Source organism: Adiantum capillus-veneris, chromosome 12, assembly GCF_014529385.1.
Source record: "Adiantum capillus-veneris isolate H3 chromosome 12, ASM1452938v2, whole genome shotgun sequence".
Classification (NCBI taxonomy): Eukaryota; Viridiplantae; Streptophyta; class Polypodiopsida; order Polypodiales; family Pteridaceae; genus Adiantum; species Adiantum capillus-veneris.
Window position 1 is genome coordinate 508,197 of NC_140942.1, and position 19,233 is coordinate 527,429.

Sequence of the window (19,233 nt, forward strand, 5' to 3'; positions counted from 1 at the left end):
AGATGGTTCAAGAATAGGCTGAACACCGGTTTATTAACTCCGCCCTGAAGTCAAGGAACCTTATCCTACATATCAAGGAAAGGCCTTGTAGCCGAAAGTAGGGGGAGCAAGTGCACCATAAGTAGGGGACACGACGGGGTGGAGGATTGCCATGTGGCAACACCTTCCCACCATTATATAGTTATGAGATAAGATATAGAATATAGATTAAATAGATTCTGTTAACCTTCATCCCATTATGTGTGCCACAACACCCCACACCCAAAAAAGGGAAAAATGGGTAAGAATCTGTGAAGATGTTGTCCCCCGAGTTCTTTACTATGCAACGTATCATAAATAGATTGGATGGAGTGCTTCGAGATAATGAATAGTTGGCCAACATTGCTGATTGGTGCACATGCGTTGCTATCAAATCCCTGTGCACTTGCTATTGTGGCGTCAATAATCCTCGTGCTTGCTATTGCGTTGCATCAATAACCCTCACAGTGCATCTACAAGAGCCCTCAATTGCATGTAAGGCAGTTGAAGGTTTGGGGGGGGCTCTGGGACACATGGAAAAGAGGGAGGGACGAAGAGCAGGCAGGGGAAGGCAGGGCCACGGGAATCTTTTCTTTTAAAGAAATGATTTTAGCATTGCACACAGTTAAATATCTAGACTGAATCCTAAAGTCCTACATGGCAGGGCCACTAGTTGGAAGGATAAGGTATATAAACATAGCCCTTCGAAACGTAAAAAATAATTCTCTTTGCATGGTTTTTTCAAGCGCGATCAGCTCGCATATTGAGCTTCTACGAAGCACCCAGCTCGCTGCCAACAGTGCTCTCTACCAAGTGCATGCGTGCACCTACTCTGTATCCTTGATCGCCTTGCAGTTACATTCACGGGCTCCTATCACTAGTCAAGGCGACGCTTCACCAACCCCCCCTCAAGCTTCGCCTGTCTGCAATTTTATCGGATCGCAGCTCCGATCATGGCCTTGCAGGGCCTCTTAGCTCACAGAGACTTGAGAATGACCCAAATCTCCCTCATCAGGCTGCCATCTTCCTTCTCCCCTCCCTCCAGCTGGCTCTCTCTCAGAAGTGGCAAACAGAATAAGGCAGTTTTGGCAGAACTTACGAACAACCATTCCTCTACTTCTTCAATCCAAGTCCAAAATCACACACCAGTACGTCCTTCTTTCTCATGATTGAATTCAAGTATGGTTGCATTCACAAGTGCCCGTTGATAGTAGCAATATTAACAGGCTAGTGCCAGATCCACTATATGTTTTGTGTTACCGGAATTTGCGATTATCTTATGGCATTAGTGATGGATAACCAAATGAAGAAATGCTCCACAACACATCCACGTATGACTGAAGAAAAAATGCATTGTCATGTCACTAGATTGTAAGGACATCCCTGTTCCCTGTGCAGTATTATACTGATTGCCGATGGGACATTTAGTGGCGCATGGGCAGTTTCAAGCTTTTCATTTCAACAAGTATAATTGCTTTTTGTTGTCTTGTTGCATCACAGAAAACTTTGAGCTCCTTGCACACTGAGATTCAGTCCATGTACATTTAATTTCTGAAAACCAGGTTAAATTGTGGATGAACTGACCTCGTATGATGTAAAATGATAATGCGTACGTCAGGATTTGCACATATGCTCACATGTATGAATGCTGATAGAGAAATTGTAGAAGCATGATAGAGATTTGTAGCAATGAAAATATACATATTTTGGTTAATAATATTGAAGCTGAAATTCATCTTCAGGTGATGGAATGCATTGAACTGAGTAGAGTGTCATTGTTTGCATAGGCTGAAGTTGCAGTTGTGCCTACCACCACCTTGGAGCTCTCACCACCAATAGCAGACAGAACACAAAAAGACACTGTGACCACTTTAGACAATGATGGACCAAGGAATGATACCGATGGTCCCTCACTATCCATCATCGTGGTAGGAGCCACAGGGGAACTAGCTCGGAGCAAGATCTTTCCTGCCCTGTTTGCCCTTTTCCACAAAGGCTGCCTTCCCAAGGTATCATGCGATCTTTGAAAGTTCTTGCCCTGCTTGGTACTTTGTTTGGGTCTGATTGTCACATTATGCTGCACTGCGGCTACAATCAACAAACATGTCACTATGTTCTTGTAGTACCAACCACTGAATGCCCACATCCACACTATTGGTCTTGCCAATTGATTCAAAGTGCTTGTCTGCGCATGCTGCTTTGTGCTGTGTTTATTCTTTGTTTTCATCCTTACACCTGAAAGGATGCGCACAACCAAGTTCCAGATTTCCAATCGAGGCATTCTATCTTTGCAGAATCTGCACATATTAGGTTATTCCAGATCCGAGCTTTCCAGTGAATCTTTGAAGGATATGATTTCAGAACACCTTACGTGTAGAGTTGATCATCCGTAAGTGCCATGTATTTGAGAATAATGTGTGAGTTCTTTTCGGTGCTTGAGCTATTTCAGTTGATAAAGAAGAGTGGGGCCGGACATCTACATTCAATTAGCATTGATCAACTATATTGGCTTCAGTGGCATGTTTTTTTGTAGCTTGCTCATGTGCGCTTTGCATATTGCAGGCATGACTGCGGAGAGACTGTCAAGCAATTCCTTAGCAGAGTTGCTTATCAATCCGGGGGCTATGACTCCGGTGAAAAAATGTCACAGCTTAATACTCACTTGCAGAAGCTAGAGGTATGTTTGCAACTCCATCTTCGATGCTGTTTTAGTGTACCTTTTTAATAGAATGTAGATGGGAATTTATTGGCAAAAGCCTTGGCATTATATTAGGAGATTTTCCCTCTGTTAGCAAGTCTAAGGAGACATGAATCCAAAATCAAGAGGTTGTTAGGTTCAAGTTTTAACTTATACTAAGTCTTTGGCGATTTTGTTCACCCCTGAACATCTGTGGGGAAGGGAGGGAAGCAATACCGAGCCCTATAAAGTCTTTGGTGATTACTCATCTTTGGAGAGAAAGTTATGATGTTATGTCATAAGGATCTTCTGTCTTTAGTGTGGTATATGTGGTATCTAGATCAAGGTACCTTTTTGGGGCATTTAGATGAAGAAGAATCTGGAAAAATACCAAGAAAATGGAATTGTGGTTTGCATTCAAGATGTCTGCAAGGGGTGACAATGCCTTGTGCGAGGAGAGGAATATGCTGTTGAAAATCAGAATCTTTATGCAGGCGTGGTCAAGACGAGAGTGTGGGGATGGTAAGGTGCGATGAGTTTTAGATCACAGCCTCTTGAAGCCAGGATTATCAGATATGGTTACCTAAGGTTATGTTGCAGGAGATTGTCAGGAAAGTCCTATATCAAGCTTTAAGTTGGAAGCTCTAAATTTCATGACTGTCTATTTTTTTCATGCAACAAACCTGACAGGTTGCATAATAGCCCATAAAGCTGAGCAACAATAGAGACACATGAAGGCTTGTTTTCAAGGCTCTGATATCATGAGTGAAGAAGAACCATTCTGAATGAGATTAGTACCAATATCTATGATCTCTAGTGATGCCGAACTTTGAAGAATACAAACATTTGCCCCGTGAACTGAGAAACTGAGTGCGTGGCTGCTGCGTGGGTTTGAAGGAGCCAGCAAACTTGCAAAGGCATCCGAAGTATTGTGCAAAGTATAGAAGAGCTCAACCAGAATGTATGTAGAGGGTGAATAGGAAGGCTCACCATTCAAACTTGTGTGTAACAAGCCTTACAAATGCTTTAGAGTGAAATGCTGGCCATCCTAACTTGCAATTGACGAGTCATCCCCATTAAGCATATCAAGAGTGCCCCAAGAACGTCCCTAGGTTACATGGAATGGCCATTTTTAGGTCCCCGTTCCCCGTTCCCATCCTAATTTCCCGTTCCGGATCCCCGTTCCGTGTTTCAGACGTGAGTATCCGAAACAGGGAATGGCATTTCATGCATGTTGCCGTTCCCCGTTCGGATTTTCCATTTCCCTATGGTTTGTAATCATTGAATATCTCAGGGATTTTTTCACTATTAGATACGCTATCGTTGTATGCGTGAATATCCAAGGGGTTTTTCACTATCAGATCCGTTCTCCTTGTATGCCTAGGGGCTGATGTAATGCCTTCGGGCCTGCACTGACCAACTTAAAGAACTTGTGAGCACCGACTGTGGTGCCCAAAACCCTAAAAACCCAAAGGTTGAGGTTTGAGACTGATTTTCGTAAAACGCTCTGATTTCTGACGTGGTAGGTGTACGGATTGCTGACGTGGCAAAACTGTACAGAATTCTGCAATTTGTGCTGCTGTGTTGACGTGGTAGGTTGTATGGTTTTCCGCAAAAAGTGCTGGTTGTTTTGGGCAGATTTCAGCGCTAGCTTTTGGGAGCAGGTGCTTTTGGGGCTTTGCTTTTAGGCATCATATGTAAGTTTAAAAGAGCCCTTGGGTCTCTCTCTCGGAAGAGCATCTGGATGCAGAGTCTAAGAGCAGGGGACCTTCGGAAGTTGTACTTTTGCGACTCGTAATAATAAAAAAATACCAAAAGGGACGCCAGTCTTTTGGGTCAGCACTCCACCGTGCCGCGTCGACTCTCTCTCTCTCTCTCTCTCTTTTAAAGTTGAGTGATTTTGCAGTTTTTGTTGGTGTGCTGCTATTGATTTCTCGCTTGGAGTGTCCAAGCTTGTGACAGACATGCTGCCAACTTGGGAGATAGTGTCCTCGACTACTTTCAGATTTTGTGGTTCAACGTATAGCGGGTCGGATTGACAATCTATTTGGTGGATTTCTATAGCCCCTTGTTCTTTCCTTGCAAAGCTTGGATGCATGGTTCTCTTGATCTTGCTGTATTATTTGCAATTTCAATATTGATGTGTGTACTTCTCTGTTGGATATATGCACTCTGAGAGTGGGGTAATAATTTTAAAGAGGGGTTCTAGCTAGAGGAAGATCAACAACAATTTTCACTCTCAGTTCCGAGGGAGTTCCCTCACATATAGTGTGTAGTTCACTCATGACTTTTGAGTGTTGTAGCATTTCTCTATTAGTCGTTTTGGATTTGTTGAAGTCCTATCTCTCTGATCACAAGACTCAATGGGAGAAGTATTTGCCTCTGGTGAAGTTTGGTTACAACAACACTGTTTACACATCCAGGGGGAAGAAGTCATGTGAGATTGTCAAGGGTATCAGAAAGGTTTCACCGATTATAAGCACCAAGGACAAGATTTTTGAAGTAGATTAGTACACGCACGATCTAGGTACTGCTCTTGCCAAGGTAAGGGAGAGTTTGCAGAAGGCTCAAGCACGACACAAGAAGGCAACAAACAAGCATGGACATGACTTGTAGTTGAAGGAGAATGATTGGGTGCTACTTCGGTTTGAGAAAGCATGCCTAGGAAAGAGGAAGGGTAAGGAGAGGCTTTCCCAAAGCTTAGTATGTGATATTATGGGCCCTTCTAGGTACAAGAAAAGATCAATGATGTATCCTTTCAACTGAAGTTGCGAGATACTTGGAAGATTTACAATGCATTCCATCTGCGTGAGACCTTTAAAAGGAGAAGTGTTAAGAGGACAGGGAGCCAAACGAGCAACCAAAAGTGGAAGAGATTCTTGTTCTAGAACAGATCCTAGCACACAAGGAGAGGAAAGTGAAAGGTAAGCTGGTCCGCTGATATTTGGTTAAGTTCAGGGAGGAGTACTTCTCAAATTCTCCTCAAATATTAGAGCTTTACCTTGAGGCTTTTGGTTTAGGAGTGACTTCCAAAAGTGATCAATGAATCAACAGGTTGAATCTGGTGCGGTGCCGGTGCACAAGGGGGTAGCCACTCCACTCCTTTCTCACAGGTTACCTCGATTGGAATAAAGACAGTTATTTCTCTTCGAGATTTTAGGGGTACTGACATACTGACAGTGTTTTGCTGATTGACCTCATGAAAAGATGTAGATTGAAATGGGAGTTTCTAAAATGAACTTGTTATATGTGCTCTCTCATGTGTGTATTGTTTGTGTACGTGTCGAAAAGATGAAATAACTGCAACATTTTATGTATTCACCTGACAAGCGATGTGAATGTGATAGTAACGAGGTTTAGTAGATCAAGATATCCATGAAAAGATCAACACGGTTTGGATGTGATTGCTAAATAAGTTACAATGGGTGTGATTGTTCAACGACTGTCGTCTCTCTGCAAGTGCTGGATGTGTGCAGTCTAGTCTATGGGTGTGACTGTTCAACGACTGTCATCTCTCTACAAGTGCTGGATGTGTGCAGTCTAGTCTATGAGTACTTAAGAGTCAGTGTCCACTAAGCTAGTCTTTGTCCTTGTGTCTATTTTATAGGCGTAATTGAGGGTGATTACTCTTCTTTCAAGAGGGGGTTATGTCACAAATTGTGACGTTGGCAACCATAGGTTTAGGGTTTAATAAAACCTAACCCTAACCCAACTTACAAAGCACGACCAAGGGGCCTAAACCCTTAAAAATAAAAGCAGCGCACTGATGTCATGACTAGCTGTACTGAAATCTTGTAAATCGCGGAAGTTGCTGACGTGGCATCCATATGGATTTTCTGCGTTTTACGGTAGCCTCTACGTAAGCTTTTGGGAGCAGAGCTTATTAATGGATAACCTTTGGGGTGCCCCGTTTTTTGGCTCCCTTGTAACTCTTTAATCAGAGCCAAGGCCCTCTTCTATTGTAGATTAGCTTGGGAGCATTGCAGAGAGAGGACCCTCGGACATTGTACCTTGTGAAGTATCAATAAGAAAGAAATACTGAAAGGGGCACCAGTCTTTGGGTCGAGTGCATCTGGAATCGACACTTCGCCGCTTCATGTTGACACTCTCTCTCTCTCTCTCTCTCTCTCTCTCTCTCTCTCTCTTCCACAGTCTCCCCTTGGGCGATGGGCAGCCCTTTAGGGGGGTGTTAAGGCATAGTCTCGCCTCGTCTCTCTCTCAAGCTGGCGTGCCTCTTCACGCTCTGCCCAACCTCGACATTAGTGCGTGCTTGTTTCGCGCTGTTGAACCTTGTACGAGTGGCTCTACCTCATCGGATCCGACCTCAAGTGATTGTGGTGCCATTGAACCCTATGCTCGCTTGAGCTCCTACTTCAATCTGTGTCGTGCCCGTTAGAGAAGCTCTCTATTGACCCTTAGGAGAGGAGATTCACACGAGCTCCAAAGTGGGGCCTCCAAGAGGTGGTTCACACAGGTTTACAACAAGCACGTGTTCTCATGTAACTTACGAGACGATGTCCACCACTGGCAAGCCGGCCCCTCTCTGTGCAAGATCTTTCTTGCCGTGGCAACTACTCCCAAGAAGGATGTCACAAAGTGCTGACGTGTCAAGTCACAAAAGACCCTAGCCAACCCGCAGATCCTGGCGGAGGGGCCTAAACCCTAGCACCTGTACGGATGCCCACAAATTACGAAAGCAGATGACGTGGCATTGCTATACGGACAACCCTTGGGGGCGCTAGCTTTTGGGATGAGATGCTTTTAGAGCTTGATGCTTTTTATGTAACTGCTTGTGGTAGGCCAAGGGCCTTTAAAATATGTGCTAAGGGCTCACCCTTTGGATTCTACCTGCGAGAGGTGCAAAGCAGTGCTGCTAGCATTGTATTGAGTTGAAGCAGTATAAAGAAATATTGAAAGGGGCGCCTTAGTTTGGGGCCAGTGCTTTCTGGGGTTGGAACTACGCCATTCCGTGTCTTATTTAAAGTCTCTCTCTCTCTCTCTCTCTCTCACACACACACACACACACACACACACACACACACACACACACACACAATTCAATTGTTTGGAAGTGTCTAAAGTTTGTTCAATGTGTTCTTTTCTGTTGGCACGTTAGCTCCAATCGTGTGCTTTTCTGAAAGCATACGGGTCCTTACAAGAATAGACAGAGCAAGATGGTGTTTCTGGATTCTACAGAGTATCTGCAGTTTCTTCTTGACGAGCTCCGCGACATACTTTTGCGGCATCCTCGGCAGAATCTCCCAATGGTGCAAAGTTTCCAATAGCTCCTAAATTACGTGTTGCCCCTCTGATGCCCCAAGTGATACCACCTCCTCCATCACCAAAAAGTACAAGAGCCTCAAATCGACAATCTACTTAGCCTTCTCTTGCAATTGGGGGAGTTTTTAGGAACATGGGTACAACTGTCTGACCTTGATCCAGTGCAACCGCCTTTTGCCACTGCCGTTGCCACCACCTCTCCCCCCCCCACCTCCTCCTGGGTACAATGGTTGGAGCCCATATGGATATCACTACTATTCACATCCGGGGTTGGAATTGGAGCTGATCTCTTTAGATAGCTGATTCCAGTGTTAGAAGATTACAGCTACTGGTGATGTGTTAGTTCAAGCAGTAGAACTGGAAAGGAGATAGAAACTGAAGTGGAATACATCTACTGAAATGAGAAGTACTGAGAATGATGTTCAAATTCAGAGAGAATGAGTACAAAGTATGTATGGCTGAAGTACACTCGACTGCTGTATTTAGGATTACAGATAAAGATGATGTAGCTCAAGAATAGCTCGGGAACTAAGGATTATGAAACAAAAGCTAACAGAAGTACAGCCGACAAATGCCAACCCGATTACAATGTAATGGGTCTTATTTATATGCCTTGGGAGTTACTGTGGTACTGTCGTGGTAATTACTGACTGATCCGCTGTTTGTCTCACAGGAGCAGGTTCCCACCCAGTAGACTGTCTCCGCCATCTACATCTTTCCCTCCTTTCTTGAATTTTGGCAAGATTCCAAAATTTCTAAAAGAATCCACCGTCTGATTCTTCTGGAATTTTGCTCGTTGAGTGCTTGACACCCCTATAGTTGTAGTTCTAGGGGCATCCAGCCAAGAGACACCAAGTTGAACTGAAAAAATCCACCGTCTGATTCTTCTAGTGCTGGGTTGTTGAGTGCTTGACACCCTTGTAATTGTAATTCCAAGGGTCGTCCATTCAAGTGACACCAACCCTTGAGTGGAAAAATCTAGCGTCTGCTGCGGAAACTGCTGGAAAAATCCACCGTTTGATTCAAAGATCGACGGAAAAATCTTTGACCGAATTCTGAGATGGAACAACCTAATATCCTTCCACTGAACCCGCTTCCATTTACGCTTTGGCCAGGATGGCGCCTGAGAAGTCCCAGTGCTAGCATTCTCCTTCTGAATGAGCCTGTAAATGGCCTCCTGCTCAAGCTGATCATGCCTTTCTGTGGACATCTCGATTTCATAAGGCGCGAGAGGATCATAAGTTTTGGTGTCTGGATCATAGAGCGTGCGTTTGCCTTTGGTGAGCCGAGTTCTGGCCAGTTTGTGACAATGCAAGGTTGTATGGATCCATCCTTCTGGAAGAGGCTGATTGGCTTTGATCCGAGCTTCAAAAAGAATCTCAGCCATCTCTCTGTACTGTGGTCCTAGGCTTGGTCTAGCCGTAATGTCCTTTTCAGGCACTTTAGAGGACTCAACAGTGAGTTGCAGCAGTTGGTTGGTGATCTTAGTGAGGCCTCTGAGCTGAATTTTCCACTGGCCCATAAATAGTTTTATCCTCTGCACCTCATCTCTCAGCTCCTGGAGATCATTCAGTTGGAGAGCGTCGTTGAACAGTGTTTGCCAGGTTTTCCATTCCACAGTGGATCGCTCATACCAATCCTGAAGATCATCAATAATCTTGAAATATGTGAGCCGATAGACTGGTTCTAGATGTTGAGGGTAGAGTGCTGGAAAAAATCTTGGCAACTCTGTCTCTCTTGCTGGTAAAGCATACAAGAGAACTGGGGAATCATGGACAAATTCCAAGAAGTTAAGGACAGCCTGGTTCTCTTGCTGCATTATCTTTCTGGTTACTTTAACCAGCTGAAATAGTCCGGAGAGCAGTTGCCTGTTCTCCCACTAACATTCGAGTTTGAGGTCGCTTGCTAGTGGCAGTCTGGTCTTCAAGAATAAACCCTTTGATCCAGAACTCCCCTAGCAATCTGCATTTGCACTAAGACCTCTTTTAATTGATTCCTGACATCTTTCATGCATTTATATATCAGCTTGTTCCCCAACAAAAGCTTTTTCATGCATTTGCACTAAGACCTCTTTTTATTGATTCCTGACATCTTTCATGCATTTATATGTCAGCTTGTTCCCCAGCAAAAGCTCTAATTCCATGGCCAGAGAGCGAGAATCTGCAGTAGACTGCCGTTGCCAATGTGGATTGGTTATTCTCTCTTCAGCAGTTAGTATCCATTCAGGCACCCTTTCTAACAATTGTATTGTACTGGGATGCATAGGCAATTGGCAGGCCTCTTGATCATGGAAAGCAGTTGATTTCCAACGCTCAACCATTTCCCTAGCGTCGACATACAGTCGTTGAAATCGCTGCAGATCAGAGATAAGATCATCATTCTCCAGATACCGCCTGGTTATAGTAGCCTGCTGATGTCTCAATCTCTTGTTCAACGTGATGAGCTGTAATGAATGTTGCTCATCACCTGCTGGTCCCTCAGTCACGACTTTGCCTTTCCTTTTAACATCCCGACTTTGTTGTGACTCGTGTGCCGATGGATTCTTAGTGTTGCTGGGTTGTTGCTCTTCTAGCTGCTGATTACTCGACCGTTGCCCTTCATGCTGGTCTGCCTGTGACTGATTTCCTTCAGTTGGCCCCGTACCACCAATACCAGGTTCTGAAGGTGGAGATGGAGGAGAGACATCATCATCATTATCATTATGCCCTTCGTCTGGTTCATCCTCCTTCTCTGCTTCTTCTTCTTCCTCCTTATCCTCGTCTTCTTCAATGGTGTTCTGTTGTTCAATGTAATCAAGGATAGCTTGATTTGTCAGAGCACTGTTATATTCAGAAATTTTATCCTGCAAATCACTCTACATCGTCTCCATAAGAGACTTCAAGTTATCTATGTTGAAAACAACATTGCCCGCTGGATTCAAGATCTCGGCCAGATTATTATAGATATATCTTTCTGTCAATGTGGCCTTCAGAGCATTGTGGCGGATCAGTAAACAGTTGAACTCAACTCGCTTCATTCTCAGCATGGTTTTGAACCGATCAGCAGCTCGTTCAGCTTCTACCTTTCTTCCCGCATGGTCTGCATCTTAGACTTTACCTTGGCTAACTTACTTTGTAACTATTGAATAGTCCTATCTGACTGAGCCTCAAGGATACTGTGGCGCAGGTTCTGGGATGCTCTCCCTTGCTCTAGCTTTTTAATCTGCTCCTGAGCTTCCTTTAGTTCAGTTTTTACTTTATTCAACTCATCTTCTGACCCTGCAACATCCAGCATTTGTCCCATGCAATTGACAATAGTATTCCATGATGACTGAATGAGTACTGATCAGCCATCATTAACTGTTGCAGGGTCAGAGTCAGTTGGCTCATAGACTGTGACAAGAGCCAGATAGGGTAATGCAACATAATGAGATTTTTGCAATAGGAGACGTCCCTTGAGCGGATGAGTCTGCAGCTGTTGTAACCTGTCTTTCTTTGTCAAGTGCAGGGCTTCTTCACTGTATGGGATGGAAACTCTGCCAAGTGGATTTGGAGAAGCTGGGCCTTTGTCCTTATCAATCTGGTTTGCTGAGTGTGCAGGAGTGGTCCTTTTTGACTGATCTGGTCCAGTACTGGTGGTTATCGAGATCTGGCCTGCTGATTGGTTGATTCCACCAATGGTCTGGTCAGTATGTTGTTCAGTCTGGCTAACTGGAATCCTTTCAGTAGACATTGTTTTGATTTGACTTTCCAACTGCTTCAGGAGAGCAGTGCTTTTAGTCAGTGTCGTCTTTGGCTTCTTTGAAGTGCCAGCTTCATCTGGTATAGCCTTCCTTTTCTGTCCAGTGGGGGTTGACTGGCTTTCTGGCTCTTCTTAATCCGATGACAAGTCTATATTCCTTGATACTGGGAACGTTTTCTGGCTCCAAGCCATTCTCACCTGATCATGGGCGTTTGGAGCAGTTGCCCAGTACAGAAACTGCCAAACATACCAAGCCTTGAATACACTTTGAGATTTCAGCTTGGCAGTTTGTTGAAGCACATTATGCGACAATATCTGGCAGAGGTTGATAGAGACTTTGGAATCCTGTCTTTTTGCTAAAAGCATAGCAAAAAGTTTCTGACACATATGTCGGATTATTCTTCAGGCTCACAGCTTTAGCTACAAATCGGTAGGCAGCGGGAGCTTCCAGTCTTGCTACTGGAATCCCTTGTGCACTGGATTTCCTTTTTCTCTTGGCAGCATCATCTTCCTTCAGAGCTGCACTGATCTGCTCTGCAATTGCCACAGATGGCTTGGGCCGGTTTGGCATGCGGAATGCAAAAGCAATACTTTCTGGTGTGACAGACACCTTCTTGCCATAAACCACAGCACTGCCATCTTCAGCATTAAAAGAGTCTAGGACTTGCCTTATGATGGCTGTGTCAAACTCAATCCTCGTGGCTTGCAAAACCACATGCAAATCCCACAGTTGTAGTAGAGCCTTAGCTTGCTCAGTAAACACATAGCGCTGAACTTTGCTGGGCGGGATGTATGGAAGAGTTGCCTTTGTAGCAATAATAAGGGCTTGGGTTTCGTCGATAGTCTCTTGCATCTTCTCTGATAGTTTCTTCCTACCCATGCACCGTGAAGATGATGAAGCAGGAGAAGAAGAAGTTGACTTACTTGATTCTTCGAAACCGTATCCAGGTGTGGCTGGCAAAGATAGACGACAATCCACGGTCTCCTCAAAGGACGAGGTTTGCGGCGTTCCTAGACTTCTGTGCACCGCAAATGACGTTGCAGACATGCATTGGACAAGAATTTCGCCCGTCTTTGAAATGATTAGCACTGATATTCCATCTGACCGTTGATCCCCTAAAAATTGATAACTTTGTCCCCACTTTTCTGGTCTTGGTATAAGCCTGGCTTGGTCGTGCTGGTACTGGTCTGAAACTGGCTCTGGAACTGCTTCTGGAACTGGCTGCACATGAAAAAGTCTCAAGATAGCCGATTCTAGAATTTCTTGGTCTTTAGCGCCCAGATCCTCAGTACCCTATTCCTGGCAAGGCTCTTTGGCTTCTGAATAGTAGAGCTTGATTTTAGCTCCATTATACACCCCCAGCAGTAGTAATCCAGATAGGTCTTTCAATCTTATCGTGCCGTTGGAGAAAACCCAGTCCACTTCGAATGGTCCTGCCCAGGCTATCTTTAGATTCGGCTTCTTAGGACCCAATTTGGATTGATATAGGAGTACCAGATCCCCTTTCTGAAACTCCCGGACCTTAATCCTTCGGTCATGGCAGTGTTTCCTTGTTTGCTAAACAATCTCCTGTTCCAGCATAGCCCGTTGTCTCAGTTCATATAACTGGGTAAGCTCCTCCAGTCGCTTCTTAAGATTGTGATTAAAATCTAACTCATATTCTACAGCCATTTTGAGACTTGGAATAACAAATTCTATAGGGACAACAACTTCAGTGCCATATACCATTCTGAATGGTGTTAATCCTGTAGTGACCTTATAAGCTGTCCTGTATGTCCATAAAGCAGTTTAAAGCTTCAAATCCCACTGGTCTGGCTTTTTCTGCACAATCTTAGTGAGAATAGTCTTAATGGTCTTGTTACTGCTTTCGGCCTGTCCATTGCATCTAGGATAATAAGGTGTGGATGTCCGATGCTTGACTGAAAGCATATCCATAAGGATCTCCATAGTGTCATTGATGAAGTGTGCCCCTTGGTCCGACACAATCTCCAAAGGACAGCCATAGCGGCAGACAATATTCTCAAATAAAAATCTTGCAGTGGATTTGGCTGTGTTGTCAGGAAGAGCCTTAGCTTCTACCCACTTGGTTACATAGCAGGTAGCCATCACTATATACCTATTCTTCCTGGGGGTAACCTTCTTGAATGGTCCCATGAAATTCAGACCCCATTTCATAAAAACACCCTGTGGGCTGAACTGGTGTTAAGGGAGTCATGTCTGCAGCTGTGGGTCTACTCATTCTTTGACATATGTCACAGGTTTTGCAAAAACTTCTGACATCGGATATCAAGGTTTGCCACCATAAACCAGCCTGCAGAATCTTCTTGTAAGTAACATCAGTAGAAAAGTGTCCACCAGATTCTCCATTATGCACCTCTGAGATAACTTGCATTCTTCCCTCCATAGGCACACATCGGCGAAGAATCCCATCGACACCTAATCTGTAGAGTGAGCCTCCAATGATGGTAAACTTTAAGCTTTTGATAACCAAAGCCTTCTTCTGGTTTTGCTTCCAGTCATCTGGGAAACCACCCTGAGAAAGAAATTGATATACTTTATATAATTCAGGATCGACTGCTTCTGCCGCTTCCAGCTAAAATAATTCAGCATCCACTGGTTCGTCTCTTAAAGACGCTTAAGAAAAACCCTCCGTACTCCTAGAGAGGAAATCAGCGCCACAATGGTTCTTGCCAGGTTTATGGAAAATTCGGAATTCAAATTCCATAAGGAACATCATCCACCGTATTAGCCTGCCTTGAATAATGACTTTATTAATCAAGAATAATAGGGCCCGATGATCCACATAGAAATGAAACAATTTGCCTAGCAAATAATGTCTGAATTTCGTAGCACTGAAAACCATCCCTAGAGCTTCTCGTTTAGTGGTTGTATAACCCTCTTCAGCTTGGCTGAACCTGCGACTGGCAAAGTAGACAAGATAGTCAGTCCTTCCTTCTGGCTGGGCTAGTATCGCCCCCATCGCCAACCCCGAAGCATCCACATGTACATGGAAGATAACATCCCAATTTGGTTGCCGAAGGACTGGTTTACTGATAATGACACTTTTTTAAGTTCTGGAAACTTTCCTCACACTCAGCAGTCCAATTGAAATTGCCGGTTTTCTTTGTGAACTCATATAGTGGTAAAGCTTGGGAGGCAAATTTATGCACAAATCTTTTGTAAAAGTTAATATATCCCAAGAAAGAACTTAACTTATATGCATTCCTGGGCGCCTTGGCCTGCTGTACGCACTGGATCTTGTCGTTGGCCATTTCTATTCCATTGTGGGATACCACATGTCCCAGTAGTTGTTCTTTCCAGACTAAGAAAACGGATTTGAATGGATTCAGAAAAATCCGCTTCCCTTGACAACGCTTAAAAACCATTTCCAGGAATAGTAAATGCTGTTCCTCGGTTGAATATACAGTGAAATCGTCCATGAATATGGCGAGGAACCGATGAAGAAACTCATTGAATATCTCCATCATGCACTGTTGGAAAGTGGCTGGTGCATTGCATAGGCCAAATGGCATTACCAGATACATAAATGCTCGCCACTTTGTAATGAAAGTGGTCTTTCCCCGATCCTCAGGAGCAATTTGTAACTGGTGCATTGCATAGGCCAAATGGCATTACCAGATACATAAATGCTCGCCACTCTGTAATGAAAATTGTCTTTCCCCGATTCTCAGGAGCAATTTGTAACTGGTTGTAGCCACTATATCCATCCATAAAACTGTACATCTCATACCCTGCAATCTCATCAAGCAACATATCTGTGAAGGGTAATGGGAATGGATCCTTGATGGTTTGAGCGTTGAGTTTCCTATAATTTACACATACTCTCAACTTCCCATTGTTCTTGAGAACAACTACAATAGGAAACAACCAATCGCTATTGACCACTTCAGTGATGAACCCAGCTTTGAGAAGGTTGTCAATCTCTTCCTTGACCTTCTTAGCATAATTGGGATTCATTTGGTACCGCTGCAGTCTCATTGGCCTGGCATCTGGCTTCAGTGGTATCCTGTGCTGGCAGACCTCTGGATCTACCCCTTTCAAATTAGTGTGTTCCCAGGCAAAGACATCTTTGTAATGTTGGAATATTCTGCGTGCTTTCTCCTTCATTGTAGGGTTAAGATGTTTGTTAACTTTGATCATTGTAGGGTTGTCTTCAGAGCCTAGATTCCATTCCTCGATCTCTTGGTCATCTGGGAGTAACCAGTTAGGCCCGTCGCCTTTTCTCTTGGTGACTCTTCGGCGTAATCCCAAGACGGCCCTTCGAGTTCCGTATCACTATTCTGATTTACCGTGTCCTCCACAGAATGTGTTGGCTCATCTGGCGTGCTGGATTCAATTGATTCTTCCAGCCTTCCAGTTAACTGAACTGAACGTTCTCCTGAATTGAGTTCAGTGAATTGGTCTGGAAACTGCTTCTTCTGTTTGTCAGCCTGCACCTTGTTCAGTAGAATTGCATTGAGATCAATTTCTGCCAAGGGAAAAACATTTAAAGCTGCTAACATCCTTTCAATCTTCTTGACCTTATACTTCTGGCATAGTTCTTTAGGTCTCAGCTCCTTTCTCCAGCTTCTAGTGTTGTTTGTCTGAATCTGGATCCTGCCACTGACCCCTTATATAGTCAGAGTTTGATTAGCATAGTCGTGAACAGTCTGTGCCGTTCACAACCATGGGCACCCTAGTAGCATTCCATATGCTCCTTGCACATCGAGAACTAGAAAACTGGCCTTGAACTTCTCCTTGCCCACTCGTATCTGCATATTCTCGATCATACCAGTAGCTTGCACTACTCGATGATCTGCCATCCGCACTTTGAAAGGTGCTGGCTTCAGGTTTGTGATGCCCATCCTCTACTGAAGATGTACTCCCATGATGTTTACTCCTGCTCCTCCATCCAAAATGACACTCGAAAGTGGTTCCCATTGTTTCCAAACTTTGTAATCTACTTGAATTAGCGGCACTTCATCATCTCTGACAGCCGTCAAGTCAACTGTCCTGGCCTTTGCCTCAGCCTTCCTTCGCTGTCCGATGAATTTCGCTGCTTCAAGCAAAGTTCTTGTAATGTCTTCCAACTCCATAGTGAGTTTTTGGATTTTGTCACAGATTTTGACATGAATTTCCTCTTTCTCATGATCAGAGTTGTTGTTGGAGCTTGAAGAACTGGTAATATCTTCACAATGCCATTCCTTCATTTTAGTGCTTTCAGCTCCTCTATCAGCTCCCAACTCTTCAATCAACCCTTGTACTGCAGCCAACATGGTCTCAGGCATGCCGGGCTTTAACTGATCTGTTTCAATAGATTGGGCTGGTATCTTTTGAATGACCGTGCTTCCGAACTCTCTGGCTGCTTTGGCAGCTTCTTGGCTAAATCCTCTGTGATGTTTGCCGCTAGTTCTCTCTGCTCCTGCCATTCATCAACCACCTTTTCTTTACCCTTGGCCTTCCATACCTCTCTCTGTTGAGCCCATTTGCTGCTTTCAGCAGTGACTGGTTTTTCTGGAATCTCTGGGATTTCCTCAATCACTACCCCTTTGCTTCGTGTAACTGCTCGTACTGGAACTGGCTCTGGAACCTTCGTCTCAGTAGCCGCAGTCACAGGTGTTTCTGGACATTGAGCCGCGAAATGCCCATACTTTCCACAAGTATAGCAATTCAGACTTTGGCTCTGGAAATTACCACGTCCCTGGCCCCGGCCAGTACCTTCTTGGTATCTGCCGCGCCTTGTACCAATACCACTGGTACCTGGTTTCTCCTCCTGAGAAGCGTTGGTAGTTTCCACTCTTATTGGTTCGGCATTAGTAAATGCCACCATTGACAAGTCTTTGCCCTTTTTGAAATGATGAATCCTAATGCCACAGTTATTCCATAGATGGCCATAGGCTTTACAATAAGTACACTGTGGGAACTCATTAAAAACATGGTTCTTAGATTTACATTTTGAACACCAAGTCTCCATTCTTCTCACTGGTTGTCTGGTCTGGCTAATCTCAGCAATTTGCCGAGCCATCTCTTCAATCTTCCTAGCCCAAGACCCCTTTTTAGGCTTATGCTTGGTCTTCTCATCGGAGCTACTCTCAGAACTACTGGAAGCTCCGCTTGAATCAGAGTCATCAGTAGAAGGACTGCTACTACTGGACCTCCTCTTCTTATGACCCTTTTCCTTCTTAGCTTCTTGTTCCAGCTTCAGGGCTCGCTGCACCAAATCATTGAATTTCTTCGTCGGTGCTGGCACCTCTTGCTCCCTAAGCTTCTTGTTGCGAAAGCCATTCAAGAACCATGCTCGTAATCGCTTTTCCGATGGTGGTTCCTGCAACTACCTTGTCAGCTCCTTGACTTTCTCAATATAGCTTCGGACTGACAATTTCCTCTGCTTAATCTTATCTTGTTCACAGAGAATATCCTCATCACCTCTGTTGTCGGAATATTCGAGTCTGAAGGCATTAAGTAGTTTATTATAGGATCTGAGCTGGCAAGCCGGGTAATGGTAGTACCACTTCCTCGCTGCCTCCTTCAGCGTTTGCTGAAAGTATTCACCCCAGTCATCCTCATCAATATGTCTCAGCTCGGCATACTGCTCAAAGGCTTGGATGTGAACATCCGGATCATTCTTCTTGCCTCCTTTGAACACGGGAAAAGATATTTTCAACGAGGATGTGTAATCATGCCGATCACCGTTGGTCCGTCCTCTTCTCATCTTGGAGTCTCGACGCCTCTTTGGAGCTTTCTTACAATTGTCTGTATTTGCATCCCAATTAATATCTGCCTCCGTCTCAGTTTCTGTGTCCTCCCTGGCTTGTCTATTGGAAGTATGGCGACTTCCTTTACTGCCTTTGGCGCCCTCGTCCGCTTGCCTGGATCTAGAACTTTGAGCCTTGCGTTGTCGTGCAGCTCCGTTGCCATGATGAGAAAAAGAGCAGAGAAATGCAAGCTAAGCTTCTTTGAAGCCTACACATTTAATGGTCAGTGATCAGGGCTTGTTAACAGGTCCAGTTTAATGATTAATGTATGCCAGATGCGGCTTAAAAGGGCCAACAAATGCCTTAATGATGCCAAAAATGATTATGCTTGAAGTGAACACAGATGGGATATTATGATCTAAAAGTGTAGTGCTTGATGTGCTCTACCGGCCTGTCTTTACGGCTCGTCGATTGGAGCCACGGTGAAGAAGTTATGGCAGTTTAAAGTTTAAGTCGATTGCAGATTTGTACCGGATTGGGCAACTGCAGCTGAGGTGACAGAAATCAAAAGAATGCACGGACCTGAAGTGCTCACTTTGTGGAGCGCGTCGATCTTTTCAGATCAATGATCGGAGTCCCGGTCGTCAAGATATTAGCCGTTAAAGATTCACCGGGGGCCGGCTCTGTACTAGTTCGGTTCGCTCGATCGGAATGCTATCCGGGAATTTTTGAGCTTTATTCGGGTTTTGATATGCGGGAGCAGTAGTAGCTTCTCATGCTTGGGATGTCATTTTATGCAATGCTTGGCCGGCAGTGGTCGTAATTGGCAATACCCGGCTGAC

General features: G+C 44.4%; 1 protein-coding gene across 1 annotated transcript in view; it reads left to right on the forward strand.

The window, feature by feature from the left end:
• The first annotated feature begins 736 nt into the window (after positions 1–736).
• The window catches only part of LOC147445194 (glucose-6-phosphate 1-dehydrogenase, chloroplastic-like), a 61,579-nt gene continuing 43,082 nt past the window's right edge, over positions 737–19,233 (forward strand). The window contains exons 1-4 of the mRNA XM_086524747.1: positions 737–1,166; positions 1,806–2,027; positions 2,313–2,407; positions 2,581–2,695. Coding sequence (XP_086380873.1) covers positions 972–1,166; positions 1,806–2,027; positions 2,313–2,407; positions 2,581–2,695 — 627 coding nt within the window. The 5' untranslated portion in view covers positions 737–971. The remainder of the gene's footprint in view (positions 1,167–1,805; positions 2,028–2,312; positions 2,408–2,580; positions 2,696–19,233) is intronic.